The 13,086-nt window shown below is 44.8% G+C and overlaps 1 protein-coding gene across 2 annotated transcripts in view; it reads left to right on the top strand.

Moving 5' to 3' along the window:
- Positions 1-12,879, top strand: part of LOC140205472 (uncharacterized) — a 28,745-nt gene extending 15,866 nt beyond the window's left edge. The window contains exons 2-6 of one of the 2 annotated variants that reach the window (XM_072273080.1): positions 1,586-1,656; positions 3,238-3,306; positions 9,290-9,344; positions 9,462-9,498; positions 11,183-12,878. In XM_072273080.1, the coding sequence (XP_072129181.1) occupies positions 1,586-1,656; positions 3,238-3,306; positions 9,290-9,344; positions 9,462-9,498; positions 11,183-11,219 (269 nt within the window). In that variant the 3' untranslated portion in view covers positions 11,220-12,878. Of the gene's footprint in view, positions 1-1,585; positions 1,657-3,237; positions 3,307-9,289; positions 9,345-9,461; positions 9,499-11,182 lie in introns of both variants that reach the window. The other variant, XM_072273081.1, reaches the window with a different exon arrangement.
- The last annotated feature ends 207 nt before the right edge of the window (positions 12,880-13,086 follow it).

Raw genomic sequence — 13,086 nt, 5'->3', positions numbered from 1 at the left:
CCTTGACACTGAACTCAACAGGGAATCAGAATCAGAATCAGGTTTACTATCACCGGCATGTGTCATGAAATTTGTTAACTTAGCAGCAGCAGTTCAATGCAATACATAATATAGAAGAAAAAACAAAATAATAATAATAAATAAATAACAATTGCAGAATACGTATATTGAATAGATTAAGAATCATGCAAAAAAACAGAAATAATATATATTTAAAAAGTGAGAGAGTGTCCAAGGGTTCAATGTCCATTTAGGAATAAATGTCCATTTAGTGATAAACACAGTCAATAATTCACTGATAAGAACTCTGTGAGACAATTCTTGACTTGGTTCTTCACGAATTGAGTTTTTGGGTATGCATGTGGCTACTTGTTAGTCCTAGTTCCTTTTATTCACTTTAATCAGAGCCTGGTTGACTGGTCCAGCATCTATTGCCCTTGAGAAAACGGTGAAGAGCTGCCTTCCTAAGCCACTGCAGTCCGACTGCTGACGGAATTTCAGCAATGCTGGGAACAGAGTTCTGAGATTCAGTCGGTAAATTTCTTTACTATCATTGTATGTACTGAGTTACAATGAAAAACTTTGTTTAACAACCCATCCATACAGATCATTTCAGGACAGCAACACACTGAGGTGGTACAATGGAAAAGCGGTAACGCATGCAGAATGTACACTCAGTGGAAACTTTATCAGGTACATATTCAATAAAGTGGCCACTGAGTGTATGTTCATGGTCTTCTACTGCTGTAGCCCATATACCATTAACAAGGTGTTTTGGTTCACGGAACTGCTGCTCACCGGGTTGTTTTCTCTGCACCATTCCCTATAAGCTCTAGAGCAGGAGTTCCCTTTTTTATACCATGGACCCCTACCATTAACCAAGGGAACCCCCACTTTAGAGACTGTTGTGCATGAAAGCCCCAGGAGATCAGCAGTTTCTGAGATACTCAAGCCACCCTGCCTGGCACCAACGATCTCTCCACGGTCAAAATCACTTAGATCACACCTCTTCCCCAATCTGATGTTTGGCCTGAACAACAAATGAACCTCTTGACCATGCTTTTATGCATTGAGTTGCTGCCACATGATTGGCTGATTAGATATTTGCATTAACAAGCAGGGGTGCCTAATAGAGTGTTCGCTGAGTGTAGAGTTCCATTTAGAGAGAAGGTGCAGTACAGCTAGACAATAAGGTGCAAGGCCATAATGAAGTAGCTTGGGAGGTCAGCAGTTCACTATATCGTACTAGGGGGCTACTCAGTACTTATAATGGCAGCATAGAACCTATCCTCCTTGAGCCTGGTGGTATGTGATTTCAGGCTTTTCTATCTTCTGTCCAATGGGAGAGAGGAGAAGACAGAATGTCGGGGGTGGGCTGCTTTACTGAGGCAATGAGAAGTGTCGACTGAATCCATGGAGGGGTTGGTGGTTTCTGTGATGAGCTGAGCTGTGTCCACAACTCTGCAGTTTCCAGAGACCTTGAGCAGAGCAGTTACCATACCAAGACATGACAAATCTGGATATGATATGAAAACCATTACATTTTATGCATTGCTCCAATCCTTTTCCTTCTGTTCCTTGGCAGGCAAGGAAGGTGAAGAAGATGAAGAGGAATACAAGGATGGCAGTATCTGCAGTTACTGTGCTTTCTGTGAGGTGAGAGACTTCTGCCAGCTGACTGGGAGACCACCGCCAGGGCATTTCTGATGCACCGATAAGAGGTCCTCAGCCTGGAAGGAAAGCACCATTGCAGTTCAAACATTATAGAAACTGTCTCATTCTTACTTACAATGAGCTCTGATGTCAGTGGTAAAACCCCCACAGTGCAGAAACTTTAACCTGTAACCTCAAGAGTGAATTGTGGACATTATATTTTCTCATTCTGGCATTGGAGAGGGTTCAAAGGAGGCTCACGAAAATGATTTCGGGATTGAAAGGCTTATCATATGAGGACCATTGTTGGCTCTGGGCCTGTACTTGCTAGAATTTAGAAGAATAAGGGGGGCAATTCATTGAAACCTATCAAATGTTGAAAGGCCTAGATAGGGTGGATGTGGAGTGAATGTTTCCTATAGTGAGGGAGTCTAAGACCAGAGGGCACAACCTCAGAATAGAGGGACATCTCCTTAGAATGGAGATGAGAAGGAATTTCTTTAGCCAGAGCTTGACCAATCTATGAATTGGTTGCCATAAACACCAGGTCACTGGGTGTATTTAAAGCAGAGGTTGATAGATTCCTGGTAAGTCAAGACATGAAAGGTTCCGGGGAGAGGCAGGAGAATGGGGTTGAGAGACAAATGGATCAGCAATGCCAAATTGCAGAGCAGACTCAATGGACTGAATGGTTTAATTCTGCTCCAATGTCTTATGGACTTTTGGTCTTAACTGTCTACAGAAATTTCAGATCACATTCTTTAGCTCACTATTTTTTTTATCCCTATTCGGATTCCTGGAAGTTCCCTCTCCTGCTGCATAGAGATTTACAGTACTGAAACTTCAGCTCATCTAGTCTGATGAACTATTAATCTTCCTAGTCTCATCAGCCTGTACCCAGACCACAGCCTTCCATACCCCTCCCGTCCGTGTACTTATCCAAATTTCTCTTCAATGTTGAAATTGAAACTGCATCCACCACTTCCACTGGCAGCTCATTCCACACTCTCACTGCCCTCTGAGGGAAGAAATACCCCCTCATTTTCCCCTTAAACATATCACCTTTCACCCTTAACCCATGACCTCTAGTTGTAGTCTCACTCAACCTCTGTAATAAAAGCCGCTTTCATTTACCCTCTCTATATAGTTTTGTATTCCTCTATGAATTCTCCCCTAATTCTCCTACCATCCCTAAAAAAATAGAGAAATGGCACTGATTACTCAACCAGTAATACAGCGCACAGCCCACAGCCCCTCCTCACACACACATATCTACACCCTGTGACTGTCGTCTGTACACAGTGACCTTGCCTTTGTCATTATGTAGTAAAAACAATGAGTCACCACGCTATTACTAAGAACAGGCACAATAGTGAACTTGCACACCCAGAGTCTGACAGTATTCATGTTGAAATCAGGTTACACATTAATTGGCCACATTTTAACTACAGTTCCATTGTACTACAGCACTGTGTGATGTGAATCCCCCATCCTCGCGCCCTCCACGGGGTTTTCTGGGGTCAGGGAGACTCCTTTTCTGACGCTTACATCACTCAGGGTAACTGTTGTCTCCTCTTCCCACAGCATTGTGGAGAATGTGACAAGTGCCCCTGCGAAGAAGGAGACAAGAGTGAGCATTGCGAAGACTGCAAGGTAAGAAGTGTGACCTGCCTCCTGCCACTACACCACCTCATCAGGGTTGGACTCTCTGAGAACTATGCGCATTCCAGGATTCCCGTCAACATGGAAAAATCAGGATAGTGTTTGGGCCACAATCACACCAGGAGGAGACTGATCGGATCAGTGCTAACGTTTAGAGTGTCCCACCCTCCATCTCCATTCCAGCATTACCTGCGGACCCACCACCCCTTCATGTGTACCTGTCCCATCTTCCCAATCCTCTACACCCCCTCCCTAATCTACCATTCAAATCTTACGTGAAGGAGCAAGCCATTACACCTATTGTGCTCATGATAGCCTTTTAACATAGCTCCTCCTTCCCTTTCTCCTATGGTGACTCTCCTCTCCTATCAGATTCCTTCTTCTCTGCCCTTTATATTTTCCACCTATCATCTCCCAGCTTCTTACTTCAACCACCACCCCCACCCACTAGGCTTCACCTATCACCTTCTAGTTTGTCATTCCTTCCTCCCTCCTTTCCCTTCACCTTCTCCTCCCTCCACCCACTTATTCTGACATTTACCTATTCAGTACTGATGAAGGGTCTCAGCCCAAAACATCGACTATTTATTCCCCTCCTGACCTGCTGTGTCAGGCTTCCTCGGGCATTTTGTGTGGTAGCATAATGGTTAGCACAACACTTTACAGTAACAGTGACCGGGGTTCAATTCCTGCTGCTGCCTGTAAGAAGTTTGTACTTTCTCCAGTTTCTGCTCACAGCTCAATGACGTACCATAGAACCATAGAAACTACAGCACAGAAACAGGCCTTTTGGCCCTTCTTGGCTGTGCCGAACCGTTTTCTGCCTAATCCCACTGACATGCACACGGACCATATCCCTCCATACACCTCCTATCCATGTATCTGTCCAATTTATTCTTAAATGTTAATAAAGAACCCACATTTACGACCTCATCTGGCAGCTCATTCCATACTCCCACCTCTCTCTGTGTGAAGAAGCCCCACTAATGTTCCCTTTAAACTTTTCCCCCCTCACCCTTAACCCATGTCCTCTGGTTTTTTTCTCCCCTTGCCTCAGTGGAAAAAGCCTGCTTGCATTCACTCTATCTATACCCATCATAATTTTACATACCTCTATCAAATCTCCCCTCATTCTTCTATGCTCCAGGGAATAAAGTCCTAACCTATTCAACCTTTCTCTGTAACTGAGTTTCTCAAGTCCTGGCAACATCCTTGTATACCTTCTCGGCACTCTATCAACCTTATTTATATCCCTCCTGTAATTTGGTGACCAAAACTGAACACGATACTCCAGATTCGGCCTCACCAATGCCTTATACAACCTCATCATAACATTCCAGCTCTTATACACAATAGAAACATAGAAACATAGAAAATAGGTGCAGGAGTAGGCCATTCGGCCCTTCGAGCCTGCACCGCCATTTATTATGATCATGGCTGATCATCCAACTCAGAATCCCGCCCCAGCCTTCTCTCCATACCCCCTGACCCCCGTAGCCCCACTTTTTAGGGAATTTTGTATCTGTATTCCCAGATCCCTCTGTTCTACTGCACTCCTCAGTGCCTTACCATTAACCCTATATGTTCTACCTTGGTTTGTCCTTCCAATGTGCAATACCTCACACTTGTCTGTATTAAACGCCATCTGCCATTTTTCTGCCCATTTTTCCAGCTGGTCCAAGTCCCTCTGCAGGCTCTGAAAACCTTCCTCACTGTCTACTACACCTCCAATCTTTGTATCATCAGCAAATTTGCTGATCCAATTTACCACATTATCATCCAGATCATTGATATAGATGACAAATAAGAATGGACCCAGCACTGATCCCTGTGGCACACCACTAGTCACAGGCCTCCACTCAGAAAAGCAATTCTCTACTACCACTCTTTGGCTTCTTCCATTGAGCCAATGTCTAACCCAATTTACCACCTCTCCATGTATATCTAGCAACTGAATTTTCCTAACTAACCTCCCATGCGGGACCTTGTCAAAAGCCTTACTGAAATCCATGTAGACAATATCCACTGCGTTCCCTTCATCCACTTTCCTGGTAACCTCCTCGAAAAACTCCAATAGATTGGTCAAACATGACCTACCACGCACAAAGCCATGTTGACTCTCCCTAATAAGTCCCTGTCTATCCAAATGCTTGTAGATTATGTCTCTTAGTACTCCCTCCAATAACTTACCTACTACGAACGTTAAACCTACTGGCCTATAATTTCCTGGATTACTTTTCGATCCTTTTTTAAACAACGGAACAACATGAGCCACTCTCCAATCCTCCGGCACCTCACCTGTAGACAGCAACATTTTAAATATTTCTGCCAGGGCCCCTGCAATTTCAACACTAGTCTCCTTCAAGGTCCAAGGGAACACTCTGTCAGGTCCCGGGGATTTATCCACTTTAATTTTCCTCAAGACAGCAAGCACCTCCTCCTTTTCAATCTGTACAGTTTCCATGATCTCACTACTTGATTCCCTTAATTCCATAGACTTCATGCCGGTTTACAGACGCAAAAAACCTATTTAAGGTCTCCCCCATTTCCTTTGGTTCCACACATAGCTGACCACTCTGATCTTCAAGAGGACCAATTCTATCCCTTACAATCCTTTTGCTCTTAATATACCTGTAAAAGCTCTTTGGATTATCCTTCACTTTGACTGCCAAGGCAACCTCATGTCTTCTTTTAGCCCTCCTGATTTCTTTCGTAAGTATTTTCTTGCACTTCTTATACTCCTCAAGCACCTGATTTACTCCCTGTTTCCTATACATTTCATACAACTCCCTCTTCTTCTTTATCAGAGTTGCAATATCCCTTAAGAATCAAGGTTCCTTATTCCTATTCACTTTGCCTTTAATCCTGACAGGAACATACAAACTCTGCAATCTCAAAATTTCTCCTTTGTAGGCTTCCCAACTACCAATCACATCTTTGCCAGAGAACAACCCGTCCCAATCCACGCTTTTTAGATCCTTTCTCATTTCTTCAAATTTGGCCTTTTTCCAGTTCAGAACCTCAACCCTAGGACCAGATCTATCCTTGTCCATGATCAAGTTGAAACTAATGGTGTTATGATCACTGGAACCAAAGTACTCCCCTACACAGACTTCCGTCACATGTCCTAACTCGTTTCCTAACAGGAGATCCAATATTACATCCCCTCTAGTTGGTCCCTCTATATATTGATTTAGAAAACTTTCCTGAACACATTTTACAAACTCTAAACCATCTAGACCCCTAACAGTATGGGAGTCCCAATCAATATATGGAAAATTAAAATCCCCTACCACCACAACTTTATGTTTCCTGCAGTTGCCTGCTATCTGTCTGCAGATTTGCTCTTCCAAGTCTCGTTGACTATTGGGTGGTCTGTAATACAATCCCACTAATGTGGCCATACTTTTCCTGTTTTTCAGCTCCACCCGTAAGGACTCAGTAGACAAGCCCTCTAATCTGTCCTGCCTGAGCACTGCTGTAATATTTTCCCTAACAAGCAATGCTACTCCCCCACCTTTCATTCCTCTGCCTCGATCACATCTGAAACATTGGAATCCTGGAATATTAAGCTGCCAGTCCTGCCCCTCCTGTAGCTAAGTTTCACTAATTGCTATAACGTCATAATTCCACGTGTCAATCCACGCCCTCAACTCATCCGCCTTCCCCGCAATACTCCTAGCATTGAAATATATACACCTCAGAAGATTTTTACCACCACTCACAACCTTTCTATTAGCAGATTTGCTTGAACTTTTAATATAATTTATTTTCACCCCAGCCACACTGTCAGCTCTGGCACTCTGGTTCCCATCCCCCTGCAAATCTAGTTTAAAGCCTCCCCAATAGCACTAACAAACCTCCCTGAAAGGATATTGGTCCTCCTGTAGTTCAAGTGTAACCAATTGGTACATTAATTGGTCATTGTAAATTGTTCTGTGATTAGATCAGGATTAAATCCAGGTGTTGCTGGGAGGCACGATTCAAAGGCCGAAAGGGCCTATTCTGCGCTGTATCTGGATAAATAAATAAATAATGTATGTTCCTGCTTTTCTGCTTCACTGCTCCACTCCTTCCCCAATCACCAGCTTTCCCCCATCTCATACTCTTCCCAATATCATGCCTTCGGTCTCCACCTTGGCCATTCCCCTCCACCTGCCCATCATCTTTCGACCTTCCTCGATCCACCAACCTCAATAAATAAATAAAATAAAATCACCTACCAGCCCCTGCCTCACCACTCCCTCTCGTCTCTCTATACTGGTTACCTCTCCCTCCACTCTCAGCCCTAAACCAGGGTTTAAACTCGAAACAGCGGCTCGTCTTCCCCCACCGCAGGTGTTGCTCGAGGCACTGGGTTCCTCCATCTGATTGTTTACTGCTCCACATTCCAGCACAGCACCACTGTCTCCAAAGTTCAAAGCTCAAACTAATTTTATTATCAATGTCTCGTGGGGATACAGAGTAAATCCATAATAGAATCAGTGAAAGACCGCACCAACTTGGGCATTCAACCGGAGTGCAAAAGACAATGAACAGCGCAAATACAAAAAGAAAAAAATAATAAATACATAAATAAATAAATAAGCAACAAATGTTGAGAACATGAGATAAAGAGTCCTTGAAAGTGAGTCCGTAAATTGAGGGAACATTTCAGTGATGGGGCGAGTGAAGTTATTCCCTTTAGATCAGGACCCTGATGATTGAGGGGTAATAACTGTTCCTGTCCAAAGAGAATACAAGTATTTGATAATATTTTGGCAGATATTAACTCCAGAAGTAGGCTTCAGTCTATCCCTATAACTTCAGCTGAAGCTGTTATCCCTAAAGCAACACACACAAAACATTGGGGGAGCTCAGCAGGTCAGCCAGCATCTATGGAAATGAATAAACAGTCAATGTTTTGGGCCGAGACCCTTCATCAAGACTGGAAAGGAAGGGGACAGAAGGTAGAATAAGAAGGTGAGGGAGGTGGAAGCGTACAAGCTGGCAGGTGACAGGTGAGTCCAGATGAGAGGGAAGGTGGGTAGTTGGGAGAGGGGGAGATGAAATAAGAAGCTGAAGAAAAATGAATCTGATAGGAGAGAAAAGAGAATGGACCATGGGAGAAAGTCAAGGATAAGGGGGACCAGAGAGAGGTGATGGGCAGGTGAAGGGAATGGGGAATGTAAAGAGAGAAGAGAGGGGTATTACAGTACGTTCGAGAAATTGGTGTCAATGCCATCAGGTTGGAGGCCACCCAGATGGAAAGTGAGGGTTTGCTTCTCCACCCTGAGTGTAATCTCATCGTGACAGTGGCGGAATGGGAAGTTGAATCGCAATGGGTGGCCACCATGAAATCTCTCCTTTTGTGATGGGCAAAGCGAAAGTGCTCTATGAAATGGTCCTCCAATCTATGTCAAGACTCACCTTACAACAAGTCCCCCTCAATGTACATCTTAAACCATCATGGGAAGGGACTCACAGACCAGACTTTCAGTTCATCTGTGATAAAGCAACAGACAGAATTGTCTTCCTGATGCTTCCAGAACACTGGTCCCAATCCATCCATTTTCCTCCACCTGTCCCCAGTGTTGTTTCTCCTTCAGCCTAAATGCTGTTGCTCAGAAACTCTTGCCCCCTCCTCTCATGCCAGGATTTTCTCAGCTTAGCATGGTCAAAAGTTGTTCCCACGTCCTCTTGTGGCCCATCCAGCTTCTTATGTTTGTGTGCCTGGGATATACTGTGACTGTGGCCTCCATCAACGCTTGTGTTCATCTTCACCTCAGTCAGCACAGTCAAGCTTGCTGGCTCCGCGGAGCATGTGGGTCAATCCCTACGGCTGGCGGAATTACAGCCAGCCAGCTAACTTGTGGGTCTTTCACCAGGTGCCACACCAGGAAACACAATTCTCCTTTCCCTCTTGTTTACATTGATTGTCACCAATAGTAAAAGTCAACGCTTTGAGTCTGCTTCTCCTTTTTCTTCCCCACAGTACTGTCAGTTCTGCTACGTCTGCCCTGTAATATGTGAAACTGTTTGCAAACCAGGTAAGGGGGAACGATGTGTAGTCCTGCAGCCATCTAAGAGCTGTTTAATTCATCAGCTTGGCATTTCATCAGATTGCCATTTCAACAACTAATTCTCACTCTTTCTCTTGCACTCAGGGAGCTACATAGATGAATTCTCATCAACAATATATCAGTGAGTAAAAATTCTTTGTTAAAAGGTGACTTTTTTAGACAATGATGAGGAAAATGCTTCAATTGCTGACTCAATGTCCCCTATTCATCTCCTTTCGGCTTAACTACAAGCCCAGTGCTTAATTCTGCTGCCTGCTTCAAAGCTTTGCTATCATTTTCCCAAACTTCCCCAGTGCTTTAACCTTGGACCACAGCATTACGACTGTAATGCGAAGCTGAGGCCAAAATCAGATCTGTAGCGGTCCTCCTCAGCAGTGGGCCGGTGAAGGGTCCTGTGACTGATACCGGCTCCTGGTTCTGTCCTGTAAATGCTGTAAGTACTCAACACATTTAATAAATTAACAAAGAGCCCCTCCCTCGTGAACTAACCATTCATTGCCACTGATCACTGTTCAATTCACATAAGGGGATAGAACGTAGAACAATACAGCATGAGAACATGACCTTTGACCCATGATATCTGTGCTGAACATGATGCCAAATTAAACTAAAACCTCTTCTGTCTGTACATGAACTATATCACTCCATTCCCTTCAAATTCACGCCCTTTAAAGGGGGCGGCACAGTGGTGTCGCGGTTGGCACAACAATTTACGGTACCAGTGACCTGGGTTCATTACCCACCCGCCGTCTGTAAGGAGTTTGTACGTTCTCCCTGTGACCCCGTGGGTTTCCTCCCACAGTCTAAAGACATACCTGTGGTTAGGTTAATTGGTCATTGTAAATTGTCCTGTGATTAGGCTAAGATTAAATTGGGGGATTGCTGGGCAGTGTGGTTCGAAAGGCCCATGTTCCTTTCCCATGTTGTATCTCAATAATTTTTTTTAAAAAAGCTGTTATCGTATCTGCTTGCACCACTAACCCTGGCACTCACTGCGCTCGGTGTAAAAATCATGCCCCACTATATCTGGTTAGTCAAGGGTATGGGGAGATGGTAGGAGAATAGTCAAGTCACGTCACTTTTTATTGTCATTTCGACCACAGCTGCTGGTACAGTACACAGTAAAAACGAAACAACGTTTTTCAGGACCATGGTACTACATGAAACAATACAAAAACTACACTGAACTATGTAAAAAACAACACAAAACTACACTAGACTACAGACCTACCCAGGACTACATACAGGATTGAGAGGAATAATAAATCAGCCATGATTGAATGGCAGGGCAGACTTGATGGGCCGAAGGGTCTGGTCTGCTCCTATGTGTTTTGGTTTTATGGTCTGATATTCTTCCCCTCGCCTCAAATGCATGTTGTCTAGTATTTGGTAGTTCTACCTTTGGACAAAGATTCTGGCTCTCTACCCTATCAATGCCCTCAGAGTGTTATAATCTTTAATCAGGTCTCCCCTCTGCCCCTGACGCTGCAGGGAAAACAACCTAATTGTCCAACCCTCCTTACAGCTCACGGCCTCTAATCCAGGCAGCATCCTGCTCGTCCTCTTCAGCAGCCCCTCCAAAGCCTCCATATCCTTCCTGTAATGGGGTGACGAGAAATGCGCAGAGGTGAGTGGGGGGAGGAGTAATGTGTGCAAAGAGGTTATGACGAAGTAGTAGAATCTTCAAGGACCCTATCTGGAATCTCTCTGATTTAGACTCACTGGTCCCTGGGCCTCCTTTGCTTGAGTATCCTTGTGTCGTTTTGTGGGCTCCGTTTCTCGTTTCAGGATGTTCTCTCTTTCAGATCCATCGCAAATGTCTTCGATCAACCGGAGCATTAGATGTGATGACATGTGGTCAGCGTGTCGAAGAGTTGGTCCCCAACACCCGGAGACGGAAGGCACCTCACTGACAACCGCGTGTTTGAAGCTTTGTGTCATTGATAGTCTGTTGTTCCTATTTTATAAACTCCTGTGTCCCCTGCCCTTAGGAATTGATGCAATTCAGCATCACTACTTCCAGGGATTCCTTGCAAGGTCAAGGCTTGGTTCCCTGAACACCTCTTTGTCTCTGGCCTTCATTTCCTCCTCCCTTTCCTATTTCCCTGCCCTCTTCACTGACTGCTCTCCCTTCCTGCACCTCTGTCCTACCTCCTCCCTCCTACTTCTCTCTGATTGGTTGGATTGAGAAGGTCAAAGTGAGCTCATTGGTCGGCTCCCCTCTGCAGGTCCAGGGCACTACCCTGCAACCAATGGCCTGCTGATCAGACCCTTCCTCCAGACCCCATCCGTCCTGTCAAGGCCTTGGGGAGGGCAAGCCGGTGTGTGCCTCACTGTAGAACGTGGTCCTGGGCAAGGCCTGGCTCACTCATCTCACTTCTCTTCACCACCGGATCTGCAGCCCTTCCTGGGATGTGAATTCAGGACGGCTCGAATTATTGATGACCTGTCTTGGAAATGTACAGGAATGGTGAAGAGAGAACTCAATCCTTGGCTCCAGCCCTGTCTGAGAGCCAGACTCTGTCTCATCTCCACCTGTTCCACGGCAACCTGGGCCTCTTGTGAGGCAACCTTCCCTCACAAGAGGACAATAATCCCCTTGCAAACCAAACCTCCTGTCAGTTTACACCTTTTGCTTTGAATTAATTAATAATCTGTTAAAAAGGAGGATGAAAGGCCAATTCTGAGGCGGCCAAAATGGCCTGGCCTTTAGGAATTTGCCCCCCCCACCTTGCATTCTCCACAACAATCCTATCTTCCCCTCCTAACCCTCACCTTTACTTCCTTTTCAGTTCTCTTGCATTACAGGGAGTGGGCCCCCTTACTAAGGCTCTAAGGATGAAGCTATCTGGCTAAGTTCACCCTCAGTGCTGATTGTTTGTTCCTGTCCTCACTCTGGTACTTATTTAAAAGATGCTTATGTCCCCGTTCTGTGAGGGTGCACGTCCTGGCCTCTGCTCCCCTTCTGAGTACAAGTGATTAAAGTGGGGGCCTGCTCCCTTCTCGCTGTTCTCTCGTCTTTAGTCATTTCTTTCACCACTTCCGAAAAAAAAGGCTTGGAATTTCTTCACATCTTTCATGATTTCCAGACTTCCCGAGGCTTTTCCAGTGGAACATGCTTTCCAACATGGAGTAAATATAGGGGGAGTCGTAGCACGAAGCAGGCCATTTGGCCCAACCGGCCCATGCTGGTCAATACCTCAGATACCCATCTCAGCCGACCTATTCACAGGCTACATAGGATTTACAGTCCTATTTAGAATCTAAATCTTTCTTATCCATCCAAATGACTTTTAAATGTGATTATTGAAGCTGCCTCAACCACTTCCTCTGGCAGCTTGTTCGTATATGTACAACTCTCTGTGAAGAAGTTTTATCATCAGATCCCTTTCAATCTTTCTCCTATACCAGAAAAGAGGTAAGCTATTTTACACAGCAAGATCCCACTAGGCATGATTAAGCAAACTTGTATTTTGTTGTGTTCTCTCAAGAATAAATATTGGCCTGTACCCCAGGGAGAACTCCTCTATCCTTTCTCAAAACAATGCCATTTTCATTTGTCTTGGAAGCCACTCAGCCCATCAATTCCATGTCAACTCACAGAGCAATGGCATCAAGCTCTTTCTTCAACAACCTATTCTGTGGCCTAATACCCTGGTTTAATTGACACCATTCCCTAATACCCTGGTTTCCCATACTAACATTCCCT

The sequence above is a fragment of the Mobula birostris genome, chromosome 11 (genome assembly GCF_030028105.1).
Source record: "Mobula birostris isolate sMobBir1 chromosome 11, sMobBir1.hap1, whole genome shotgun sequence".
Taxonomy (NCBI): Eukaryota; Metazoa; Chordata; class Chondrichthyes; order Myliobatiformes; family Myliobatidae; genus Mobula; species Mobula birostris.
This window is presented reverse-complemented; position numbering and strand designations above follow the sequence as displayed.